At 40.1% G+C, this 23,243-nt stretch overlaps 1 protein-coding gene across 4 annotated transcripts in view; it reads left to right on the forward strand.

The window, feature by feature from the left end:
- LOC128685363 (uncharacterized) overlaps positions 1-23,243 on the forward strand; it is a 109,322-nt gene that overhangs the window by 34,396 nt on the left and 51,683 nt on the right. For 3 of the 4 annotated variants that reach the window (XM_053771856.2, XM_053771858.2, XM_053771857.2), the window contains 3 exons: positions 466-646; positions 18,043-18,173; positions 19,834-20,022. In XM_053771856.2, the coding sequence (XP_053627831.1) occupies positions 466-646; positions 18,043-18,173; positions 19,834-20,022 (501 nt within the window). The remainder of the gene's footprint in view (positions 1-465; positions 647-18,042; positions 18,174-19,833; positions 20,023-23,243) is intronic. The other variant, XM_070082784.1, reaches the window with a different exon arrangement.

The raw sequence follows: 23,243 nt of genomic DNA on the forward strand, positions 1-23,243 counted from the left end.
AGGAAGGAAGGGTTGGAAGGACAGGGTAAAGGAAGATTTTGAGTGATGATGATTTGGGCATCCTCCAGGCTTGTGTGAGTGTATTAGATTGGAGTGAGTGGGGACAAGTGGTTTATATGGCTTGATGTGCTGTTGGAGTATGAGCAAGGTAACATTCATGAAAACATGTTAGCCAGACTTGAATCCTGGTGGTGGGACATTCTTTGCCTGGACCCTGAAAGAAGGGGTGCAGTTTGGAGGGTCAGTATTGTGATGTCTGCACACTTCTGGCAAGACACCTATTGAATAAGTGATGGTGAATATTTTTTTCAGGGGGGGTCACCCTATCATGGTGTATACAGATGGTATGTTAAAATAGTCTAGAATAATGTGCAATATATAAGAGGAATTGTATCAATAAATAAAATAAAACCAGAATAAAAACTTTGTAAGTTTATAAATAATAATAGCAAATGTGTGTTGCAGAGAGGATTCCCATCACAAAAAACAGTTATCCTTTTGATAAGGTATCTTTTCCATACTATGTGCTGCACCATGGATTCTCAAGTGCGTCACTCTGCATACAGTACCATCTGCTACTTGCTCACAATAAAAGAGCTGCAAATCAATATGATTCAAGATTATTATTTAGCCTTTGATAATCTAGGTAAGTTTGAATTACTGTACATCTGTTCCCTTTAATTTGCAAGAAACCTGTAAGCTGATCTATATAGGATTGGCACTCGTGTGTGTATTCATGACTATACATGACCTTGCAACTATTGGGGAAAAATTGGAGGATGAGAAAGAGATGGATTTCTTTTTATTTTAACATTTTATAAAAAAAATTACTGTATTGTGAGAGATGATGAAATGGGAAAACAAGACAATCAGCCTCATTTTCTTCAGTGTCTCTTGAGGATATTTGTCACTCAGTCAGTCAGATGTGAATAGCATTTTGTTTTAGTGGCTATATTGTAACACAGTTGCACATGAAAATAGTGGCATCTGAGCTGTAATGTTGATATGACTCTGACAAGATAGTGATAGAATGATAGTGAAAGCTTTTCTTTTTTTGGTGGGTCATCCTACCTAGGTGGGAAATGGCTGGTGATTAAAAAACGTGAAAATGTAAGCACAATCCCTATAATCCTCGGGTAAATATTAAAGTTATTCAGGGGAGAGATGACCAGGCACACTTGTTTTATCCATTTTCATACACGCTCTTCATTGTGTGATATTACTTCATACCGTCACTTCCATAAAGTACACTTATAAGACATCATTTCTTCCTATTTTCTCTGGAATTGTAATTTTGATAAAATTTTAAAATACTATTAAATAATTCTTCCTGAAATAATATTTTTTTTTTTGAAAACTATTGTTTGGTGAATCAAGACTCATGTATGGTAGAACCCCCATATCTGCAGATTTGATATTCGCAGTTTACTGTGGCCCAAAAGTAACTCCTAATTTTGCTTAATAATGGCCCCAAAGCACAATAGTAGTGATGGTGGAAGTTCTTCAAAGCCTGAGAGAAGCCGTGAAGTGCTTCCCATCAGTGAAAAAGAGCTACTTCTTGACTTATTGTGTATAATTTATCAATTAAACTTTATCATAGGTATGTATGTAAACAAAAACAGCGTATATAGGGTTCACTACTATCTGTAGTTTCGGGTATCCTCAGTAGGTCTTGGAACGTATCACCCATGGATACAGGGGGATTATATGATTTGTGGAACAATTTACTTGCACTCAAGAAGGTATTATAAGCTAATTATTTCTGCATAAAGTTTAGGTATGCTGGTTTTACTAAGTGTCAGTGATAATTTATGAAATTAACCCTTTCAGGGTCGACAGGCCCTCTCAGAGACTTGTTCTCAGGGTCGGCCAAATTTAAAAAAAAAAAAAATTATTTTTTCTTATAAAAAGATAGAGAATCTTTTCCCGATCATAATGACACCAAAAGTATGAAATTTGATGGAAAACGTACGGAATTATGCTCTCGCGAAGTTAGCGGTCTCGGCGATGTTTACACATCGGTGATTTTGCCCACTTTGAGCCCTATTTTCAGTCAATTCCGTCATACTTGTCGACGAAAATCATAACTATTTCGCTAGAACTCTATTTTTTCTATCGAATGAGTACAAGAAACCACCCATTTACCAATTTCAACTATCCAGTACAATGGTCAGAATTTAGCAATTTTGCCAATTTCACACAAATTTCAAAAGATGCCAGTTTCCGAATAGGGTCCAGAATAAACAAGAAAGACATACCTGGCACTAAAATAACATTTCCTCTGTTCATTAGTCGTGTCCCCATGTCTCTCTTACATTCTTTTGCCTTCCACTTAGAATTTTTATTCTCACAAAAAAATAGAAGATTTACTGTTATGCAGACTATTGCATTGGTGTAGAAATGGTATAAATAATATCAACGCACTTGTGAAAGAATATTAGACTCACCAATTGAGGTGTATTGGATGCATAGCATGATTTGTTTACTTTGGAACTTTGGTAAAAATCAAAGATTTCTGCTACTTTGAGCTCAATTTCAAGGTACTTTTTCTTTGTAAAAACCAGTCAAAATTATCTCAATTTCTGTAATATGTCTTTCATTCTATAAAATGAGACCAGGAAAACTAGAATACAACAAAAAATACCATACGAAAATACAGTGCAAAGTCGCTGTTTTAATCCAAAAACGCGGTCAAAGTTTTTTTTTTCTCATTACGCACTGTGTGCTGCAGGATTTTTTTTATACCGCGCACACTGACCACATAGACCCATTCTTTCATATGTAGGCCTACCAGCTTTCTCTCACTAGATTTGAGGGCGCTAAAATTTAGGCGCACTAGTACATCGAAAACCCTGGCTCGTAAACCGTACTAGTACGGCCGAAACCCTGAAAGGGTTAATGAACTCAATAATATTTGTATACCAATATATATTTTCTGGAAACCAAAATTTTTTTTCACATCATTGCCAAATGTCAATATTAGTCCATCACAGTATTGGAGACAGAGTTGTATGAAAGACATTTTAGAATGTTCCTCCAGTTGGAATAAAATTTTGTATTTAAGGTGAATCAAGTTAAGAGTTTTCTCTCCCCACAGGCTCTCTTCTGCCAAGGCAAGGTTGACCCATAATTGGTCAGTATGAATAAGAAAATGCCTAGTACTTGACAGTACCTGGCCACTTTGGCTGTAATATATGACTTCACAAGAAGGACCTTAAGATACCTTATTTGTGACATATAATTTTGTGAGTGACAAGAAGTACAGCTGTATACTATTCAGTTGCACCAGGACAACCAAAACAATCTTATAAATTAGCACTCAGATTTACTGAAATTTGATACAAATATTTCTAACATTCCTAGGTAGTAGGTTGGTAGACAGTAACCGCCCAGGGAGGTGCTACCGTCCTGCCAAGTGAGTGTAAAACAAAAGCCTGTAATTGTTTTACATGATGGTAGGATTGCTGGTGTCCTTTTTTCTGTTTCATAAACATGCAAGATTTCAGGTATGTCTTGCTACTTCTACTTACACTTAGGTCACACTGCACATACATGTACAAGCATATATATACATACCCCTCTGGATTTTCTTCTATTTTCCTTCTAGTTCTTGTTCTTGTCTATTTCCTCTTATCTCCATGGGGAAGTGGATCAGAATTCTTCCTCCGTAAGCCATGCGTGTTTGTTGTAAGAGGTGACTAAAATGCCAGGAGCAAGGGGCTAGTAACCCCTTCTCCTGTATATATTACTAAATGTAAAAGGAGAAACTTTCGTTTTTCCTTTTGGGCCACCCCGCCTCGGTGGGATACGGCCAATGTGTTGAAAGGAAAGGAAGATTTCTAACATTCCTAGGTAGTAGGTTGGTAGACAGCAACCACCCAGGGAGGTACTACCATCCTGCCAAGTGAGTGTGAAACAGAAACCTGTAATTTTTTTACATGATGGTAGGATTACTGCTGTCTTTTTTTTTTCTGTCTCATAAACACATGGGATAACAGGTATATCTTGCTTGCACTTACACTTAAGTCACACTACACATGCATGTACACTGTGCACACATATGTATACACATACTCATCTGGGTTTTCTTCTATTTTCTTAATACATAGTTCTTGTTTCTTGTTATTTCTTATCTGCATGGGGAAGTGGAAAAGAATTCTTCCTCTGTAAGCCATGTGTGTCATAAGAGGTGACTAAAATGCCATGAGGAAGGGACTAGTAAACCTTTCTCCTGTATAAATTACTAAATTTAAGAAGAAAAGCTTTTGTTTTTCTTTTTAGGTCACCCTGCCTCAGTGCATTAAAAAAATCTAACATTACCATAGGTGGTATGTATAATGTTGTATAATAAACTTTGAAGGCTTTTCTCTCCCTGGTATTATGATTTAACTCATTACAGTGGACCCCCGCCTTACGATCAGCTCCCAACTCGACCAATTATGTAAGTGTATTTTTGTAAGTGCTTTTGTACATGTATTTTTGGGGGTCTGAAACGAACTAATCTAATTCACAATATTCCTTATGGGAACAAATTCGGTCTATAACGGCACCTGAACAGAGTTCTGGAATGAAATAATATCGTAAGGCGGGGGTCCACTGTATTTGGTAAATGTTGACCGTTTTAGAGTTTTTATTTTTTTGCCCAGGCCGTCTCCCACCAAGGCAGGGTGACCTGAAAAGGAAACACTTTAACCATAATTCACAATAATAATGGTAACTGTCTTGCCAGAGGCATGCAGATACAGCAGTTTAGATGTCACTCTAAACAGCAAATATCCCAAACCCCTCCTTTAGAATACAGGCACTGTGCTTCCCACCTCCACGACTCAAGTCTGGCTAACCAGTTGCTCTTCCAAGTCTGGAGGATGAGCAGGAGCATTGTCCATTACCAGGAGGCACTTAATTGGCAAATTATTTTCCAGGAGGTATTTCTTCACACTTGAGCCAAACACTTCATTGACCCACTCAATGAAAATTAGCCTCGTGACCCATGCCTTATTGTTAGCCTTCCACAGCACACACAGTTTACTCTTCATGACATTGTTTTTCTTGAACACTCAGGGATTTTCAGAGTGATACACGAGTAAAGGCTTCACTTTGAAATCCCCACTAGCATTACCACAGAACAAAAGAGTTAGCCTATCCTTCATAGGCTTGTGTCCTGGCAGTGCCTTTTCCTCCTGCATGATGTAGGTCCTCTTTGGTATTTTCTTCCAAAACAGGCTTGTTTCATCACAATTGAACACTTGTTGGGGGAGGAATCCTTCAGCCTCTACATACCCCTTGAATTCATCAACTAATGCTTCGGCAGCATGTTTGTCAGAACTTGCAGCTTCGTCATGCCTTACCACACTGTGTATGCCACTTGGCTTCTTGAATCTGTCGAACCAACCTTTGCTGGCCTTAAATTCACTAACAGTAGCACTCATTCCCAGCATTTTCTTTACAAGCTCCACATACAACTGCCTTGGCTTCTCGCAAATTATCCCCTCCGAAACACTATCTCCCACTAATTGTTTCTCATTGATACACACAAACAACAACTCCACATCCTCGATTGTTTGTGATCTCTGTTTTGTTAGCATATTTACCCCTTATGCAACATCAGCTTCCTTGATATCAGTTTTCTTCAACAGGATGGAAGTGACTGTTGATGTCGATTTCCCATACGTCCTGGTGAGCTCTGCCACACGTGCGCTACTTTCATGTCTTGCTATAACTTCTTTCTTGAATTCTATCGTGTTTCTGACCTTCTTTACCAAAGGGCTGGCACTCTGAACTTTCTTTGGCCCCATGGTGGCTTATTCTCCTCTCAGAGAGAGAGGTCTGACCTTAGCCAGGTCAGATCAGGCCGCGCTCCCGACCCAGGTAGCCGCCTGGGATGGTGTGCTCAGTGTTCAGAGTGAATTACTCAGTGTTCAGAGTGACTCGTGCCGAGAGAGAGAGAGAAAGCAGCAGCAGCAGCAGCAGACATGGACGTTTGAGTAGCAGCCAGCCAACGGTGCGGACGTGCGTGTAGCACCGGCCGGCAAGCTAGCCGCGGCCTGAGCGCCTCTGTGATTGGTCACCGCGTTGACCAATCAACGACGCCTCTACCGCAAGCACATGAGAATATTTTAGGCATCCCTGCGATCCCCGTTGGGGAGGGGAACACTGCTTACTCATGATGTATCACTCTAATAGAGTAAAGATCCAACCAGCAAGTGGAACAATCAACGACTCATCTAAGCTAGCACTTGCATCTGTCGTTAGTGGCAAAATGCAGGTTAAATGTAATGTGATCTTATCACTCCAAGAAGCCTTCGTTGTCATCTGTACTGACGACACCGAGGCTGAGAAACTGCTCACCACTACTGCTATGTCCACTCTACAAAAATATGGATTCTCTGTTCTGCCTTCCCCAGCACTGAGGGCCAGGAGAACTGTGTTCCTCAAGAGACTCGACAGACTCATCACTACATAGACTACTGAAGAGATCAAGTTGTCCATTGAAGCAAAGAATCCCTGGGCCAAGGTGGAATTTCTTACCAAGATACCCAACGCCTCCTCCATGCTGAAGGTCACCTTCAGTGACGTCAACATGGCAGCCAGAGCCCTCGCTGAGGGCCTGGCTATACACTATTTCCATATCAATCCAGCCTTCATTGAAGCAGAAAAATACCAACAAATCGCACAGTGCTATAACTGTTACTCATACCAGTATATCACCAAAAACTGCCCTGCCAAAGACAAGAAGTACTGCTCCACCTGTGGCCTCGAGGGCCATGACTTCAAGAATTGCACTACTGCTTCCCCACCAAAATGCTTGAACTGCAAGGATAACCACCATATTCTTGCTGCCAGGTGTCCTGTCAGAAGGGACATACTCAAGAAACAACAACAACAAAGGAAGTCCAAACCGCAAGCACCCACATATTCTGCTATTGCCAAGATTCAAGCAGACACTACCAAGATACTACAAGCCACGCAAGCTGCTCCTACCACTTTCCTCACAGCACCTGCTGCCGATCCCACCAAGATCCTATGTTGCATCATGTATGCTCATGTACAGAATGCAGCTGAGCCTGGCTCCTTCAACACCACCATCAACGAAGTATTCCAACTAAACAACATGTGTGGACTCACGTTCCCTGCATCGCCACCTTCCACTGAGATCCTACAAGCCACTGCAAATATTGCCAGCATAACTGCTGTTCCACCACTGACACATCCTCCACTCGACATTGAGATGGACCAATCTGAGACCACTGATGCGTCGGCAAATCCCACCAATGAGAGTCCACCACCGCCTCCACTACCACCGCCGAGGCCTTGCCTCTGACACTTCAACCACCAGCCAAGAAAGCTAAAACTCAAGAACCAAGGGCTGCAACTACCCATACAGCTAGCACTCCTCCACCGCAACAAGGAGCCAAGGCTAAGACTGCCAAGACTCAAGAACCAAGGGCTGCAGCTCCCCAGGCCACTATCAGTCCCCCATGGCAACAAGAAGCCAAGGGCAAGAGTGGTGCACACTACACAACCAACGAGAAGAAGAACCCAATGCGAACTCCAGAATGTGAGCAAAACATCAACGACATCTTGTCACCCAACTTGGAACGCTTTGCCAACCGTCTCTACACCGCCCTCAACAACGCTTGAATCAACCACGTAGCACTGAGGAACAGGCTTATACCTCCAGACGGTACCCCCCTCTAGCACTACTATCAAGACAAGTTTCCCCAGCACTTTGCCATCTGCTAAAGCTGGGGTGTGGCTCCAATGGGACCCTGTTTTCTGCCTCTGCCCAACTGTGACACTGAAGATCCCAAGCAAGAAGACACTCCCCACTGGGGGAGTCCATGCAAGATAGAAGAAGAAGTTACCCTCCAACTGGAGGGCCCAAGAGAGAAGATAGAAGAATGAAGAAGAGGAACGACACCCCCACCCCAGGGGCCACCGCCGGGTCACCATCTGGAGAAGACCCAGGCCGGAAGTACCGCCAAATCTCTAATGAATGAATGAATGAATGAATGGTGGCTTATTTCACAGTAAGCAATAAACAAGCACAAAAACAATAAAGAAGCACAAAAAACAATGGATGAATGCGTAGAATATTTCTAACTCAACAGAGAGAGACGCAGACTGAGTGTGATACGTGTGAGGTAGTGGCGTCACTGGCGGGTAGACGTGTCTTATATCAATGATTTTCAAGCGGATCAACAAAATCCGGGGGGAAATTTCGCCGAAAAAGTACTCAGTTTCTGAATTGTATGATTTCTGCACCAGCCGAAAACCAGGAGTCCACTGTATAAACAACTTTATGAGTTTGATGGAAAAATTCAGCATCTAATGAGTAAAAAAAAGAAATACCCAAAATTAGTCAATAATTTTTAACAATCAATAAATCAATGAACAGATCCCTTAACCCTTTAACTGTCATGGCACTGATCAGTGCATCTCTGCTAGCACTCCAAATATTTTGAAATTTATTTATTTCTAATTTTTCAAAGAGGTAAATTTTCCATGTGTAATAAGATAAAAAAAATAATTTTAGGGTCAGTACTTGCTGAGATATAGGGCAGCGAAGTTGTCGCTGGATGTTCACGTGATGGCAGCATGGAGCCCTGTTTTCTCTTTTATTTTAATTAACCTAATTTTTATGTTCTGATAATTACAATGGGCTAGTAACCCCTTTTCCTGTAAAGATTACTAAAAAGAATAAGAAGAAGAAAATTGTCAAAGTGGGAAGTCTGAATGTGCGTGGATGTTGTGCAGATGATAAGAAAGAGATGATTGTGGATGTTATGAATGAGAAGAAGCTGGATGTCCTGGCTTTAAGTGAAACAAAGCTGAAGGGGGTGGGAGAGTTTCAGTGGAGAGGAATAAATGGGATTAGGTCAGGGGTTTCAAATAGAGTTAGAGCTAAAGAAGGAGTAGCAATAATGTTGAAGGATAAGCTATGGCAGGAAAAGAGGGACTATAAATGTATTAATTCAAGGATTATGTGGAGTAAAATAAAGATTGGATGTGAAAAGTGGGTTATAATAAGCGTGTATGCACCTGGAGAAGAGAGAAGTGTAGAGGAGAGAGAGAGATTTTGGGAAATGTTGAGTGAATGCGTGGGGAGTTTTGAATCAAGTGTGAGAGTAATGGTGGTTGGGGATTTCAATGCTAAAGTGGGTAAAAATGTTATGGAGGGAGTAGTAGGTAAATTTGGGGTGCCAGGGGTAAATGTAAATGGGGAGCCTTTAATTGAGCTATGTGTAGAAAGAAATTTGGTAATAAGTAATACATATTTTATGAAAAAGAGGATAAATAAATATACAAGGTATGATGTAGCACGTAATGAAAGTAGTTTATTAGATTATGTATTGGTGGATAAAAGGTTGATGGGTAGGCTCCAGGATGTACATGTTTATAGAGGGGCAACTGATATATCGGATCATTATTTAGTTGTAGCTACAGTTAGAGTAAGAGGTAGATGGGAAAAGAGGAAGGTGGCAACAACAAGTAAGAGGGAGGTGAAAGTGTATAAACTAAGGGAGGAGGAAGTTCGGGTGAGATATAAGCGACTATTAGCAGAAAGGTGGGCTAGTGCAAAGATGAGTAGTGGGGGGTTGAAGAGGGTTGGAATAGTTTTAAAAATGCAGTATTAGAATGTGGGGCAGAAGTTTGTGGTTATAGGAGGGTGGGGGCAGGAGGAAAGAGGAGTGATTGGTGGAATGATGAAGTAAAGGGTGTGATAAAAGAGAAAAAGGTAGCTTATGAGAGGTTTTTACAAAGCAGAAGTGTTATAAGAAGAGCAGAGTATATGGAGAGTAAAAGAAAGGTAAAGAGAGTGGTGAGAGAGTGCAAAAGGAGAGCAGATGATAGAGTGGGAGAGGCACTGTCAAGAAATTTTAATGAAAATAAGAAAAATTTTTGGAGTGAGTTAAACAAGTTAAGAAAGCCTAGGGAAAATATGGATTTGTCAGTTAAAAACAGAGTAGGGGAGTTAGTAGATGGGGAGATGGAGGTATTGGGTAGATGGCGAGAATATTTTGAGGAACTTTTAAATGTTAAGGAAGAAACAGAGGCAGTAATTTCATGCACTGGTCAGGGAGGTATACCATCTTTTAGGAGTGAAGAAGAGCAGAATGTAAGTGTGGGGGAGGTACGTGAGGCATTACGTAAAATGAAAGGGGGTAAAGCAGCTGGAACTGATGGGATCATGACAGAAATGTTAAAAGCAGGGGAGGATATAGTGTTGGAGTGGTTGGTACTTTTGTTTAATAAATGTATGAAAGAGGGGAAGGTACCTAGGGATTGGCGGAGAGCATGTATAGTCCCTTTATATAAAGGGAAAGGGGACAAAAGAGACTGTAAAAATTATAGAGGAATAAGCTTACTGAGTATACCAGGAAAAGTGTACGGTAGGGTTATAATTGAAAGAATTAGAGGTAAGACAGAATGTAGGATTGCGGATGAGCAAGGAGGTTTCAGAGTGGGTAGGGGATGTGTGAAGCATATATGTGAACAGTATTTAGATAAAGGTAGGGAAGTTTTTATTGCATTTATGGATTTAGAAAAGGCATATGATAGAGTGGATAGAGGAGCAATGTGGCAGATGTTGCAAGTATATGGAATAGGTGGTAAGTTATTAAATGCTGTAAAGAGTTTTTATGAGGATAGTGAGGCTCAGGTTAGGGTGTGTAGAAGAGAGGGAGACTACTTCCCGGTAAAAGTAGGTCTTAGACAGGGATGTGTAATGTCACCATGGTTGTTTAATATATTTATAGATGGGGTTGTAAAGGAAGTAAATGCTAGGGTGTTCGGGAGACAGGTGGGATTAAATTTTGGGGAATCAAATTCAAAATGGGAATTGACACAGTTACTTTATGCTGATGATACTGTGCTTATGGGAGATTCTAAAGAAAAATTGCAAAGGTTAGTGGATGAGTTTGGGAATGTGTGTAAAGGTAGAAAGTTGAAAGTGAACATAGAAAAGAGTAAGGTGATGAGGGTGTCAAATGATTTAGATAAAGAAAAATTGGATATCAAATTGGGGAGGAGGAGTATGGAAGAAGTGAATGTTTTCAGATACTTGGGAGTTGACGTGTCGGCGGATGGATTTATGAAGGATGAGGTTAATCATAGAATTGATGAGGGAAAAAAGGTGAGTGGTGCGTTGAGGTATATGTGGAGTCAAAAAACGTTATCTATGGAGGCAAAGAAGGGAATGTATGAAAGTATAGTAGTACCAACACTCTTATATGGGTGTGAAGCTTGGGTGGTAAATGCAGCAGCGAGGAGACGGTTGGAGGCAGTGGAGATGTCCTGTTTAAGGGCAATGTGTGGTGTAAATATTATGCAGAAAATTCGGAGTGTGGAAATTAGGAGAAGGTGTGGAGTTAATAAAAGTATTAGTCAGAGGGCAGAAGAGGGGTTGTTGAGGTGGTTTGGTCATTTAGAGAGAATGGATCAAAGTAGAATGACATGGAAAGCATATAAATCTATAGGGGAAGGAAGGCGGGGTAGGGGTCGTCCTCGAAAGGGTTGGAGAGAGGGGGTAAAGGAGGTTTTGTGGGCAAGGGGCTTGGACTTCCAGCAAGCGTGCGTGAGCGTGTTAGATAGGAGTGAATGGAGACGAATGGTACTTGGGACCTGACGATCTGTTGGAGTGTGAGCAGGGTAATATTTAATGAAGGGATTCAGGGAAACCGGTTATTTTCATATAGTCGGACTTGAGTCCTGGAAATGGGAAGTACAATGCCTGCACTTTAAAGGAGTGGTTTGGGATATTGGCAGTTTGGAGGGATATGTTGTGTATCTTTATATGTGTATGCTTCTAGACTGTTGTATTCTGAGCACCTCTGCAAAAACAGTGATAATGTGCGAGTGTGGTGAAAGTGTTGAATGATGATGAAAGTATTTTCTTTTTGGGGATTTTCTTTCTTTTTTGGGTCACCCTGCCTCGGTGGGAGACGGCCGACTTGTTGAAAAAAAAAAAAAAAATTACAATTTATAGTAGATCTTGTGATTTCATAGTCAGCCATTGCTCTGACAAATATTAGGTGTGGAAATAGTAATCAAACATTACAAACACACTGACAGGTGAACATGTTCATCTACCTTGATCACATACTGTTGTCTAGAGATATATACAAATTATTTATAAGTCCCAGCAATGTTTTTAGAAGTGCTGGAGTATATGAAACTTCTTGAAGCACAGCATCAGACAGTGGGGCACTACATTGCCGATGACCTACACAACAATACTCTAAAAACAGACTCCATATCAGGGTTCTAACATATATGCAATTCCATAAGCATGATAAATCAATTAGGGAAGACTGTTCACTATAAGTATAGTTCTATGCTTATAACTACAAGTACTATTACTGAAGGTAATTTCAATATTTTAAGTAATTACTATTTTCATAACGGATATTAAACTCTATCATGTTTAGCCCTTCTCAAACTGTTTTTTTTTTTTTTTAACCCTTTCAGGGTCCATGCTGTAGATCTACGGCTTTGAGTTGAGGGTCCAAACCATAGATCTACTCCATGAGCTCAGCTCACTCTGATAAGCTGTGAGCGGTAAATTTGGGCCTAGATATGAGAGAATAAATCTATGTGGTATGTGTGCACCACATATAACAAATCCTGCAGCACACAGTGCATAATGAGAGAAAAAAACTGAGACCGTAATTTTTTATTAAAACAGCAACTTTGCAGTTTTTTTTTTTTTTGTATGTTTTTTATAGTTGCATTTGCAATTTCTTGGTCTCATTTGATAGAATGAAAGATATGTTACAGAAACAGAAATGATTTTGATTGGTTTTAGTAATGGAAATGGCTTGAAACTGAGCTCAAAGTAGAGGAAATGTTAAATTTTTGCCGATGTTCAAGAGTAAACAAATGACCTCACACGTCTAATAAACACCAGCTGGTGGGTCTAATATATGTTCACAAATGTGGTGATATTATTTATACAATTATTACAATATTGAATAACAGTAAATCTTCTATTTTTTGCTTTGAATAAAAATTCATTATGTGAATAAAAAATCAAAATGGAATTCATTTATAAAGCCTCAAAACGTAACTAATGAACAGATAAAATGTTAGTTTAGTGCCAGGAATGCGTGCATTGTTTATTATGGACCCTATTTTGAAATTGGAATATTTTGAACTTTGCGTTAAATTGGCCAAATTACCATTTTCCGATCACTGTATTTTGCAATTGAAACAGTTGACATGGTGATTTCTTGTGCTCAGTCAATAGAATAGAAGTAATACTAGTAAAATAGCTATGAATTTGGTTAACTGGAGTAATGTAATTGGCCTAAAATGGGAGTCAAAGTCGACAAAATCGCCAATGCGTAAATATTGCTGACACATCAAAATCCGCAAGAGCATAATTTCGTCAGTTTTCCATCAAATTTCATACTTTTTGTTTTATTACCTTCAGAAAAAGATTTTCTACCATTTCATAATAAAAAATAGCAATATTTTTTTGAAAATTCTTGGACCCTGGTGCACACTTTGAAATTTGGCCTCTGGACCCTGAAAGGGTTAACAAGTTGGCAATCTCCAACCAAGGCAAGGTGACCAAAAAAGAAAGAAAATCCCCAAAAAGAAAATACTTTAATTATCATTCAACACTATCACCTCACTCACACATAATCACTCTTTTGCAGAGGTGCTCAGAATACAACAGTTTAGAAGCATATACGTATAAAGATACACAACATATCCCTCCAAACTGCCAATATCCCAAACCCCTCCTTTACAGTGCAGGCATTGTACTTCCCATTTCCAGGACTCAAGTTCAGCTATATAAAAATAACCGATTTTCCTGAATCCCTTCACTAAATATTACCCTGCTCACACTCGAACAGCTCGTGAGGTCCCAAATACCATTTGTCTCCATTCACTCCTATCTAACACACTCATGCACGCTTGCTGGAAGTCCAAGCCCCTCGCCCACAGAACCTCCTTTACCCCCTCCCTCCAACCTTTTCAAGGATGACCCCTACCCCGCCTTCCTTCCCCTACAGATTTATACGCTCTCCATGTCATTCTACTTTGATCCATTCTCTCTAAATGACCAAACCACCTCAACAACCCCTCTTCAGCCCTCTGACTAATACTTTTATTAACTCCACACCTTCTCCAAATTTCCATACTCTGAATTTTCTGCATAATATTTACACCAAACATTGCCCTTAGACAGGACATCTCCACTGCCTCCAATCATCTCCTCGCTGCAGCATTTACAACCCAAGCTTCACACCCATATAAGAGTGTTGGTACCACTATGCTTTCATACATTCCTTTCTTTGCCTCCATAGATAACATTTTTTGTCTCCACAGATACCTCAACGCACCACTCACCTTTTTTCCTTCATCAGTTCTATGATTAACCTCATCCTTCATAAATCCATCAACTGACACGTCAACTCCCGAATATCTGAAAACATTCACTTCTTCCATACTACTCCTCTCCAGTTTGATATCCAGTTTTTATTTATCTAAATCATTTGATACCCTCATCACCATACGCTTTTCTATTTTCACTTTCAACTTTCTACCTTTACATACACTCCCAAACTCGTCCACTAACCTTTGCAATTTTTCTTTAGAATCTCCCATAAGCACAGTATCATCAGCAAAAGGTAACTGTGTCAATTCCCATTTTGAATTTGATTCCCCATAATTTAATCCCACCCCTCTCCCAAACACCCTAGCTTTTACTTCTTTTACAACCCCATCTATAAATATATTAAACAGCCATGGTGACATTACGCATCCCTGTCTAAGACCTACTTTTACCGGGAAGTAGTCTCCCTCTCTTTCTACACACCCTAACCTGAGCCTCACTATCCTCATAATATCTCTTTACAGCATTTAGTAACTTACCACATATTCCATATACTTGCAACATCTGCCACATTGCTCCCCTATCCACTCTATCATATGCCTTTTCCAAATCCATAAATGCAATAAAAACTTCCCTACCTTTATCTAAATACTGTTCGCATATATGCTTCAATGTCAACACTTGATCTACACATCCCCTACCCACTCTAAAACCTCCTTGCTCATCAGCAATCCTATGTTCTGTCTTGCCTCTAATTCTTTCAATAATAACCCTACTGTACACTTTTCCTGGTATACTCAGTAATTTTTGCTGGTATACTCTATAATTTTTACAGTTTCTTTTGTCCCCCTTCCCTTTATATAAAGGAATTATACATGCTCTCTGCCAATCCCTAGGTACCTTCCCCTCTTTCATACATTTATTAAACAAAAATACCAACCACTCCAACACTATATCCCCCCCTGCTTTTAACATTTCTGTCATGATCCAGTCAGTTCCAGCTGCTTTACCCCCTTTCATTCTACATAATGCCTCACGCACCTCCCCCACACTCGCATCCTGCTCTTCTTCACTCCTAAAAGAGGGTACACCTCCCTGGCCAGTGCATGAAATTACCACCTCTCTTTCTTCGTCGACATTTAAAAGTTCCTCAAAATATTCCCGCCATCTACCCTATACCTCCATTTCCCCATCTACTAACTCCCCTACTCTGTTTTTAACTGACAAATCCATTTGTTCCTTAGGCTTTCTTAACTTGTTTATCTCACCCCAAAGTTTTTTCTTATTTTCATCAAAATTTCTTGACAGTGCCTCTACCACTCTATCATCTGCTCTCCTTTTACACTCTCTCACCACTCTCTTCACCTTTCTTTTACTCTCCATATACTTTGCTCTTCTTATAACACTTCTGCTCTGTATAAACCTCTCATAAGCTACCTTTTTCCCTTTTATTACACCCTTTACTTCATCATTCCACCAATCACTCCTCCTTCCTCCTGCACCCACCCTCCTATAGCCACAAACTTCTGTCTCACATTCTAATACTGCATTTTTCAAACTATTCCAACCCTTTTCAACATCCCCCCTACTACTCATACTTGCACTAGCCCACCTTTCTGCCAATAGTCGCTTATATCTCACCCGAACTTCTTCCTCCCTTAGTTTATACACTTTCACCTCTCTCTTACTTGCTGTTGCCATTTTCCTTTTGTCCCATCTACCTCTTACTCTAACTGTAGCTACAACTAAATAATGATCCAATATTTCAGTTGCCCCTCTATAAACATGTACATCCTGAAGCCTACCCATCAACCTTTTATCCACCAATATATAATCTGACAAACTACTTTCATTACGTGCTATGTCATACCTTGTATATTTATTTATCCTCTTTTTCACAAAATATGTGTTACTTATTACCAAACCTCTTTCTACACATAGTTCAATTAAAGGCTCCCCATTTTCATTTACTCCTGGCACCCCAAATTTACCTACTACTCCCTCCACAACACTTTTACCCACTTTAGCATTGAAATCCCCAACCTTAAGTACCCTCACACTTGGTTCAAAACTCCTTACACACTCACTCAACAATTCCCAAAACCTCTCACTCTCTCCTCTACACTTCTCTCTTCTCCAGGTGCATATACGATTACTATAACCCAATTTTCACATCCAACCTTTATTTTACTCCACATAATCCTTGAGTGAATACATTTATACTCCTCTTTTCCTGCCATAGCTTATTGCTACTCCTTCTTTAGCTCTAATTATTTGAAACCCCTGGCCTAATCCCATTTACCTCTCTCCACTGAAACTTTCCCACTCCCTTCAGCTTTGTTTCACTTAGAGCCAGAACATCCAGCTTCTTCTCATTCATAGTATCCACAATCATCTCTTTATCATTTGCACAAGATCCACAGACATTCAGACATCCCACTTTGACAATTTTCTTCTTCTTCTTCTTCTTCTTCTTCTTTTTAGTAATCTTTACAGAAAAGGGGTTACTAGCCCATTGTTCCCGGCATTTTAGTTGACTTTTACAACACGCATGGCTTACGGAGGAAAGATTCTTATTCCTCTTCCCCATGGATATAAAAGGAAAAATAAGAACAAGAACTACTAAGATAAAAATCAAAGAAAACTCAGATGAGTGTGTATAAATAAACGTGTACATGTATGTGTAGTGTGACTTAAGTGTAAGCAGAAGTTGTAAAACATACCTATAATCTTGCATATTTATGAGACAGACAAAAGACACCAGCAATCCTACCATCATGTAAAACAATTACAGGCTCTTGTTTTACACTCACTTGGCAGGACGGTAGTACCTCCCTGGGTGGTTTCTGTCTACCAACCTACTACCTACTGTTCTTCTTTCTTTCAACACATCGGCCGTACCCCACCGAGGCGGGGTGGCCCAAAAGGAAAAATGAAAGTTTCTCCTTTTTTTTTTTTTTTTTTTTTTTTTTTTTAACAAACCGGCCGTATCCTACAGAGGCAGGGTGGCCCAAAAAGAAAAACGAAAGTTTCTCTTTTCAAATTTAGTAATTTATACGGGAGAAGGGGTTACTAGCCCTTTGCTCCCGGCATATTAGTCGCCTCTTACAACATGCATGGCTTACGGAGGAAGAATTCTGTTCCACATCCCCATGGAGATAAGAGGAAACAAACAAGAACAAGAACTAGAAAGAAAATAGCAGAAAGCCCAGAGGGGTGTGTATATATATATATATATATGCTTGTACACGTATGTGTAGTGTGACCTAAGTGTAAGTAGAAGTAGCAAGACGTACCTGTAATCTTGCATATTTATGAGACAGACAAAAGACACCAGCAGTCCTACCATCATGTAAAACAATTACAGGCTTTCGTGTTACACTCACTTGGCAGGTCGGTAGTACCTCCCTGGGTGGTTGCTGTCTACCGACCTACTACCTACTGTTATCACTTATAATTTGATAAGGGTTTAAGGCAGCCTGAAACATATTGGTAGTCTAATTTCACCTCTAGTTTGTGGGTTATTTGTTAATTGTTAACCCTGGTATTTTGACTATTCTTCAAATCCTGTAAGTAACTGTACATACCAAGAATTTTTGTTTGTATTTTGATGGTAATTTTAGTATTCCATGTTTTACACTGATTACTTAATATTGGTAACTCTTCATAGTGATGTTATCTTTAATTGTTATTAGGTGCTGATTTAAGCAAGTTGAAAAAAGATGTTTCGAACTTCACATCTCCTGTAATCCCCTCCACTGGTACTTGCTTGAATGGATCTGATAAGAGGATTCCTTTGAAGGTGTTAAAAGAAACCATTTCCTTGGTAAGAAAGCCTCATTACAACTTCTCAGTTTTTCAAAGAAACCATTAAAAAAAAAAAGATGAGTATCTATGGAATCTTAATGAGGAATGTACCAGAGTGTAATTGTACTAAAAAAATTTATATGTGGGTGCTGGGTATAGCTTGTAAAGAAGGAAATTGAAAGTGAACATAGAAAAGAGCAAAATGGTGAGAGTATCAGAAAGATTGGATGTCAGATGGAGTATGAAGGCAGTGCATATGTTCAGACATTTTAGAGGGGACATGTCAGCAGAAAAGTCTTATAAAAGATGAAGTAAACCATACAGTATATGAGGTGGGGGAGGGGGGGTAAAAGTAGGTGTTGAGGCATCTGTGAAAAGACAGAAATTTATCTAAACAGGTCAAAAAAGGGAATGTACCAGTGGATAGAGCTACCAACACTTTTATATGTGCTTTAAACGTTGCAGCATGACAAAGGCTAGAGGCAGTGGAGATGTGTTTGAGAGCAACATGTGATGTAACTTTTATGTAGAGAACTTAAAGATTACCATACAAGATTGTGTGAGGTTACCAGTAGTATAATTCACAGGGCTGAGGAGGGGTTGTTGAGATGGTTTGAAAATTTAAAGAGGATAGAGCAGAATAAGATGACTAAGTGGGTATATAAATCTGGTTGGAAGGAATGAGGGGTAAAGGTTACCCAGGAAGGGATGGGGGACCAGGTGATGGAAATTTTGAACATCTGACAGGCTTCTGTGAGTATGTTAGATTAGAGATAGTGGAGGCACATTGTTTTTATGACTTGATGGGCTGCTGAAGTGTGATCGAGGTAACATGATGGGATTCAGGAAAAAATCGGTTAGTTGGACTTGAGTCTGGGAGATGGGAAGTACAGGGCCTGCACTCTAAAGGAGAGGTGAGGATGTTGCAGTTCAGAGGATCATCTAAATTGCATTATCAACACATTTTTGGCAAGACAACAATTGAATGAATGATTGTAATTGTGTTTCCTTTTATTGGGTCACCCAGTCTCTGAGAGATGTAAAAGTATGTTAAAAGGAAAGACATATTCTTTACACGTTAGTGAGGAGGAGGCTGGACACAGTAGATCCCATGCTTGCGAGCAATGTGTCCCATGAATATTTTGTAGAGAATTTTAGGTCAGAAATTTTGAAACTGTTATGAAGTTACAAGAGGTAGTATAACTGAGATGATGGAGGAAGAACTGTTGATGTTCTTTGGTCATTTAGAAAATATGAAACAGAGTAGGATGACCTAGATGTAGGAATGTGGGGGATAAGGAAAGAGGGGATGGGTCATCCCAGGAAGGAAGAGAGGGTGTGAAGGAGGTTGTAAGTGGTATGGGCTTCAGCATCCATGAGGAGTGTATAAGCATATTAGATTGGAGTGAATGGAGACGAGTTTTTTTCAAAATTTGACATGTTGAAATGTGAGCTAGGTAATACTTATGAAGGGGTTCATGGAAACTCTTTAGTCATATTTGAATCCTGGAGGCAGGAAGTCAGTGCCCCACACTTGGTAGGAGAGGTGAGGATGTTGTAGTTAATCATTCAGTTGGAGGTAAATTGATAGATAAATACTGTATATACAGTAAATAGACAAAGAAAATGAGTGAGTTTATCTATGCTAGAAGAGGTAGTTAAACAAAATTATTTTCTAGATACTGCAGTTACAAGTGCTCCTACTCACCAAGAAGAAGTACGAAAGCAAGGATGCAGATAATTTAATCTGCATGTATCTTGCTATTGGTTTGGATCCCAGGATGATTGATGTTGGGATGGATAATCACATCGCTAATTGTGTGGCCAACACGCTCAGTCTTTATACTTCGGATGAGAGCTTCTACCAGGTTTTTGTTTGTTTATTTCTGTTACATTTTCACAGTAAACAGACTGTAGTTTCAGGTTTTTATCTTAATACAAAAAAAAAAAAGACATTTTCTCTGAAATGCTGAGAGGAATGAATGTTCCATATCTGGAATTTTATGACAATACTAAGCCCTTTCCATTTATTTTCTGATTAATAATCTTGTAGTTTTTCATTCTAAACACATTTGACAATTTAATTAAACAATAAGGATTATATTTTTATCTGTTGATAACTTCTAAACCAGAAAACACTACAAATCGGCCATCATTAATCCGGCATCATTGGGACCTGTAATGTGCCTGATTAGCGAGTTTGCCAGATCACAGAGTGGTTAGATTAGAATACTTATTTATCCTATCAGTAGAGACTGTGCTACATCTTCCTCATTTTCATCACTGCTTTCTCTTCCACTGGCTTGCTGCTGTGGAGTTACAACCATCTGCACAATTTCTGAGTCAGTATAATGATGAAATTTGAAATTATGCTAGCCGAAATTAGTGCTGGCTTACTGATGGAACAGGATAACTGATTACCAGATTAGTGATGGCCAGCCTGTATCTTTAAAAGTCACAAAAAAATTTATTCTGCATTTGAACCTCGTAGGAATAGACAGTCAGCCTAGCCTATATTATACGTCACACATGTCATTACCCATCAACTTGGCCTCAGTACAGTCCATTGCACATTTTTTCACTCAGTATAGGGAAAGGCCCTCTACTTTCCTAGCTAGTCATTGCTCATTTGTTACATCTGTCATCAGCTGGGAGTAGAGCAATGCTGTAACACAAAGTCAACATCATTGCCCTGTAGCATACATGGGATTTTCTGGCATAACTTGCAGTTGTGGCTTATAAAGCAGTGATTACTGTACCAAGCAAGCAGTGTAAATCCTTCGTTATAAAAACTGCAGAAGTCAACCTGCTTATTAGTATATTAATACAGTGGAACCTCAAAAATCGAACTGCTCCCAACTCAACCAATTATGTAATTGTATTTTTGTAAGTGCTTTTATAAGTGTATTTTTGAGGGTCTGAAATGGACTAATCTAATTTATATTATTCCTGATAGGAATAAATTCATTCGGTAACGGCACTCGGACAACCTTCTAGACTGAAGAAAGTTCGATATTTGAGGTTCATTGTTATTAAATATTGTATTACAAAATTTAGGCTGATTCATATTATGTTAAAGTTAGCAAGGTTAACTAGTCCTAAAACTTGTAGGCCAGTTCTCTGTCCACTAGACCACACAGGCATTTTACATTTTTGCATGTCAGTAACAATGGATTTAAAAGGACTTGTGCTAGATTGTATTGCAAGTGATTTGTCAAACTCAACCAATTATGTAATTGTATTTTTGTAACTGCTTTTATAAGTGTATTTTTGAGGGTCTGAAATGGACTAAGGTAGTAGGTTGGTAGACAGCAACCACCCAGGGAAGTACTACCGTCCTGCCAGCTCAGACATTGAGGACATCAAGTATGAAAGTCCCCTAGGAGCTAGCGACCACGTGGTTCTGTGCTTTGAATACATAGTAGAGCTGCAAGTGGAGAGAATAACAGGAGTAGAATGGGAAAAACCTGACTATAAAAGAGGGGACTACATAGGGTTGAAGAACTTCCTGCGGGAGGTCCAGTGGGACAGAGAACTGGCAGGAAAGCCAGTAAATGAAATGATGAAATATGTAGCAACAAAATGCAAGGAGGCAGTGGAAAGGTTCATTCCCAAGGGAAACAGTAACAACGGGAAGACCAGAACAAGCCCCTGGTTCACCCGACGGTGTAAGGAGGCAAAAACAAAGTGCAATAGAGAATGGAAAAAGTACAGAAGGCAGAGAACACACGAAAATAGGGAGATCAGTCGCAGAGCCAGGAATGAGTACGCACAGGTAAGGAGGGAGGCCCAGCGACAGTATGAAAATGACATAGCATCGAGAATCAAGACTGACCCGAAACTGTTGTATAGCCACATCAGGAGGAAGACAACAGTCAAAGACCAGGTGATCAGATTAAGGACAGAAGGTGGAGAACTCACAAGAAATGATCAGGAGGTATGCGAGGAGCTGAACAGGAGATTTAAGGAAGTTTTTACAGTAGAGACAGGAAGGGCTGTGGGAAGACAGAACAGAAGGGAACATCAAGAGGGAATATACCAACAAGTGTTGGATGACATACGAACAACTGAGGAGGAGGTGAAGAAGCTCTTAAGTGACCTTGACACCTCAAAGGCGATGGGACCGGACAACATCTCCCCATGGGTCCTTAGAGAAGGAGCAGAGATGCTGTGTGTGCCTCTAACCACAATCTTCAACACATCCCTTGAAACTGCGCAACTACCTGAGAAATGGAAGACAGCTAATGTAGTCCCCATATTTAAGAAAGGAAACAGAAACGAGGCACTAAACTACAGACCTGTGTCTCTGACATGTATCGTGTGCAAAGTCATGGAGAAGATTATCAGGAGGAGAGTGGTCGAACACCTGGAAAGGAACAAGATTATAAATGAAAACCAGCATGGGTTCATGGAAGGCAAATCTTGTATCACAAACCTCCTGGAGTTTTATGACAAGGTAACAGAAGTAAGACACGAGAGAGAGGGTTGGGTAGATTGCGTTTTCCTAGACTGCAGGAAGGCCTTTGACACAGTTCCACACAAGAGATTAGTGCAGAAGCTGGAGGATCAGGCACACGTAAAAGGAAGGGCACTGCAATGGATAAGGGAATACCTGACAGGGAGGCAGCAACGAGTCATGGTACGTGAAGAGGTATCACAGTGGGCGCCTGTTACGAGCGGGGTCCCACAGGGGTCAGTTCTAGGACCAGTGCTATTTTTGATATATGTGAACGACATGATGGAAGGAATAGACTCTGAAGTGTCCCTGTTCGCAGATGACGTGAAGTTGATGAGAAGAATTAAATCGGACGAGGATGAGGCAGGACTGCAAAGAGACCTGGAGAGGCTGGACATGTGGTCCAGTAACTGGCTTCTCGAATTCAATCCAGCCAAATGCAAAGTCATGAAGATTGGGGAGGGGCAAAGAAGACCGCAGACAGAGTATAGGCTAGGTGGACAAAGACTACAGACCTCACTCAGGGAGAAAGACCTTGGGGTGACCATAACACCGAGCACATCACCGGAGGCACACATCAACCAAATAACCGCTGCAGCATACGGGCGCCTGGCAAACCTGAGAATAGCGTTC

The sequence above is a fragment of the Cherax quadricarinatus genome, chromosome 8, assembly GCF_038502225.1.
Source record: "Cherax quadricarinatus isolate ZL_2023a chromosome 8, ASM3850222v1, whole genome shotgun sequence".
NCBI classification, from domain to species: domain Eukaryota; kingdom Metazoa; phylum Arthropoda; class Malacostraca; order Decapoda; family Parastacidae; genus Cherax; species Cherax quadricarinatus.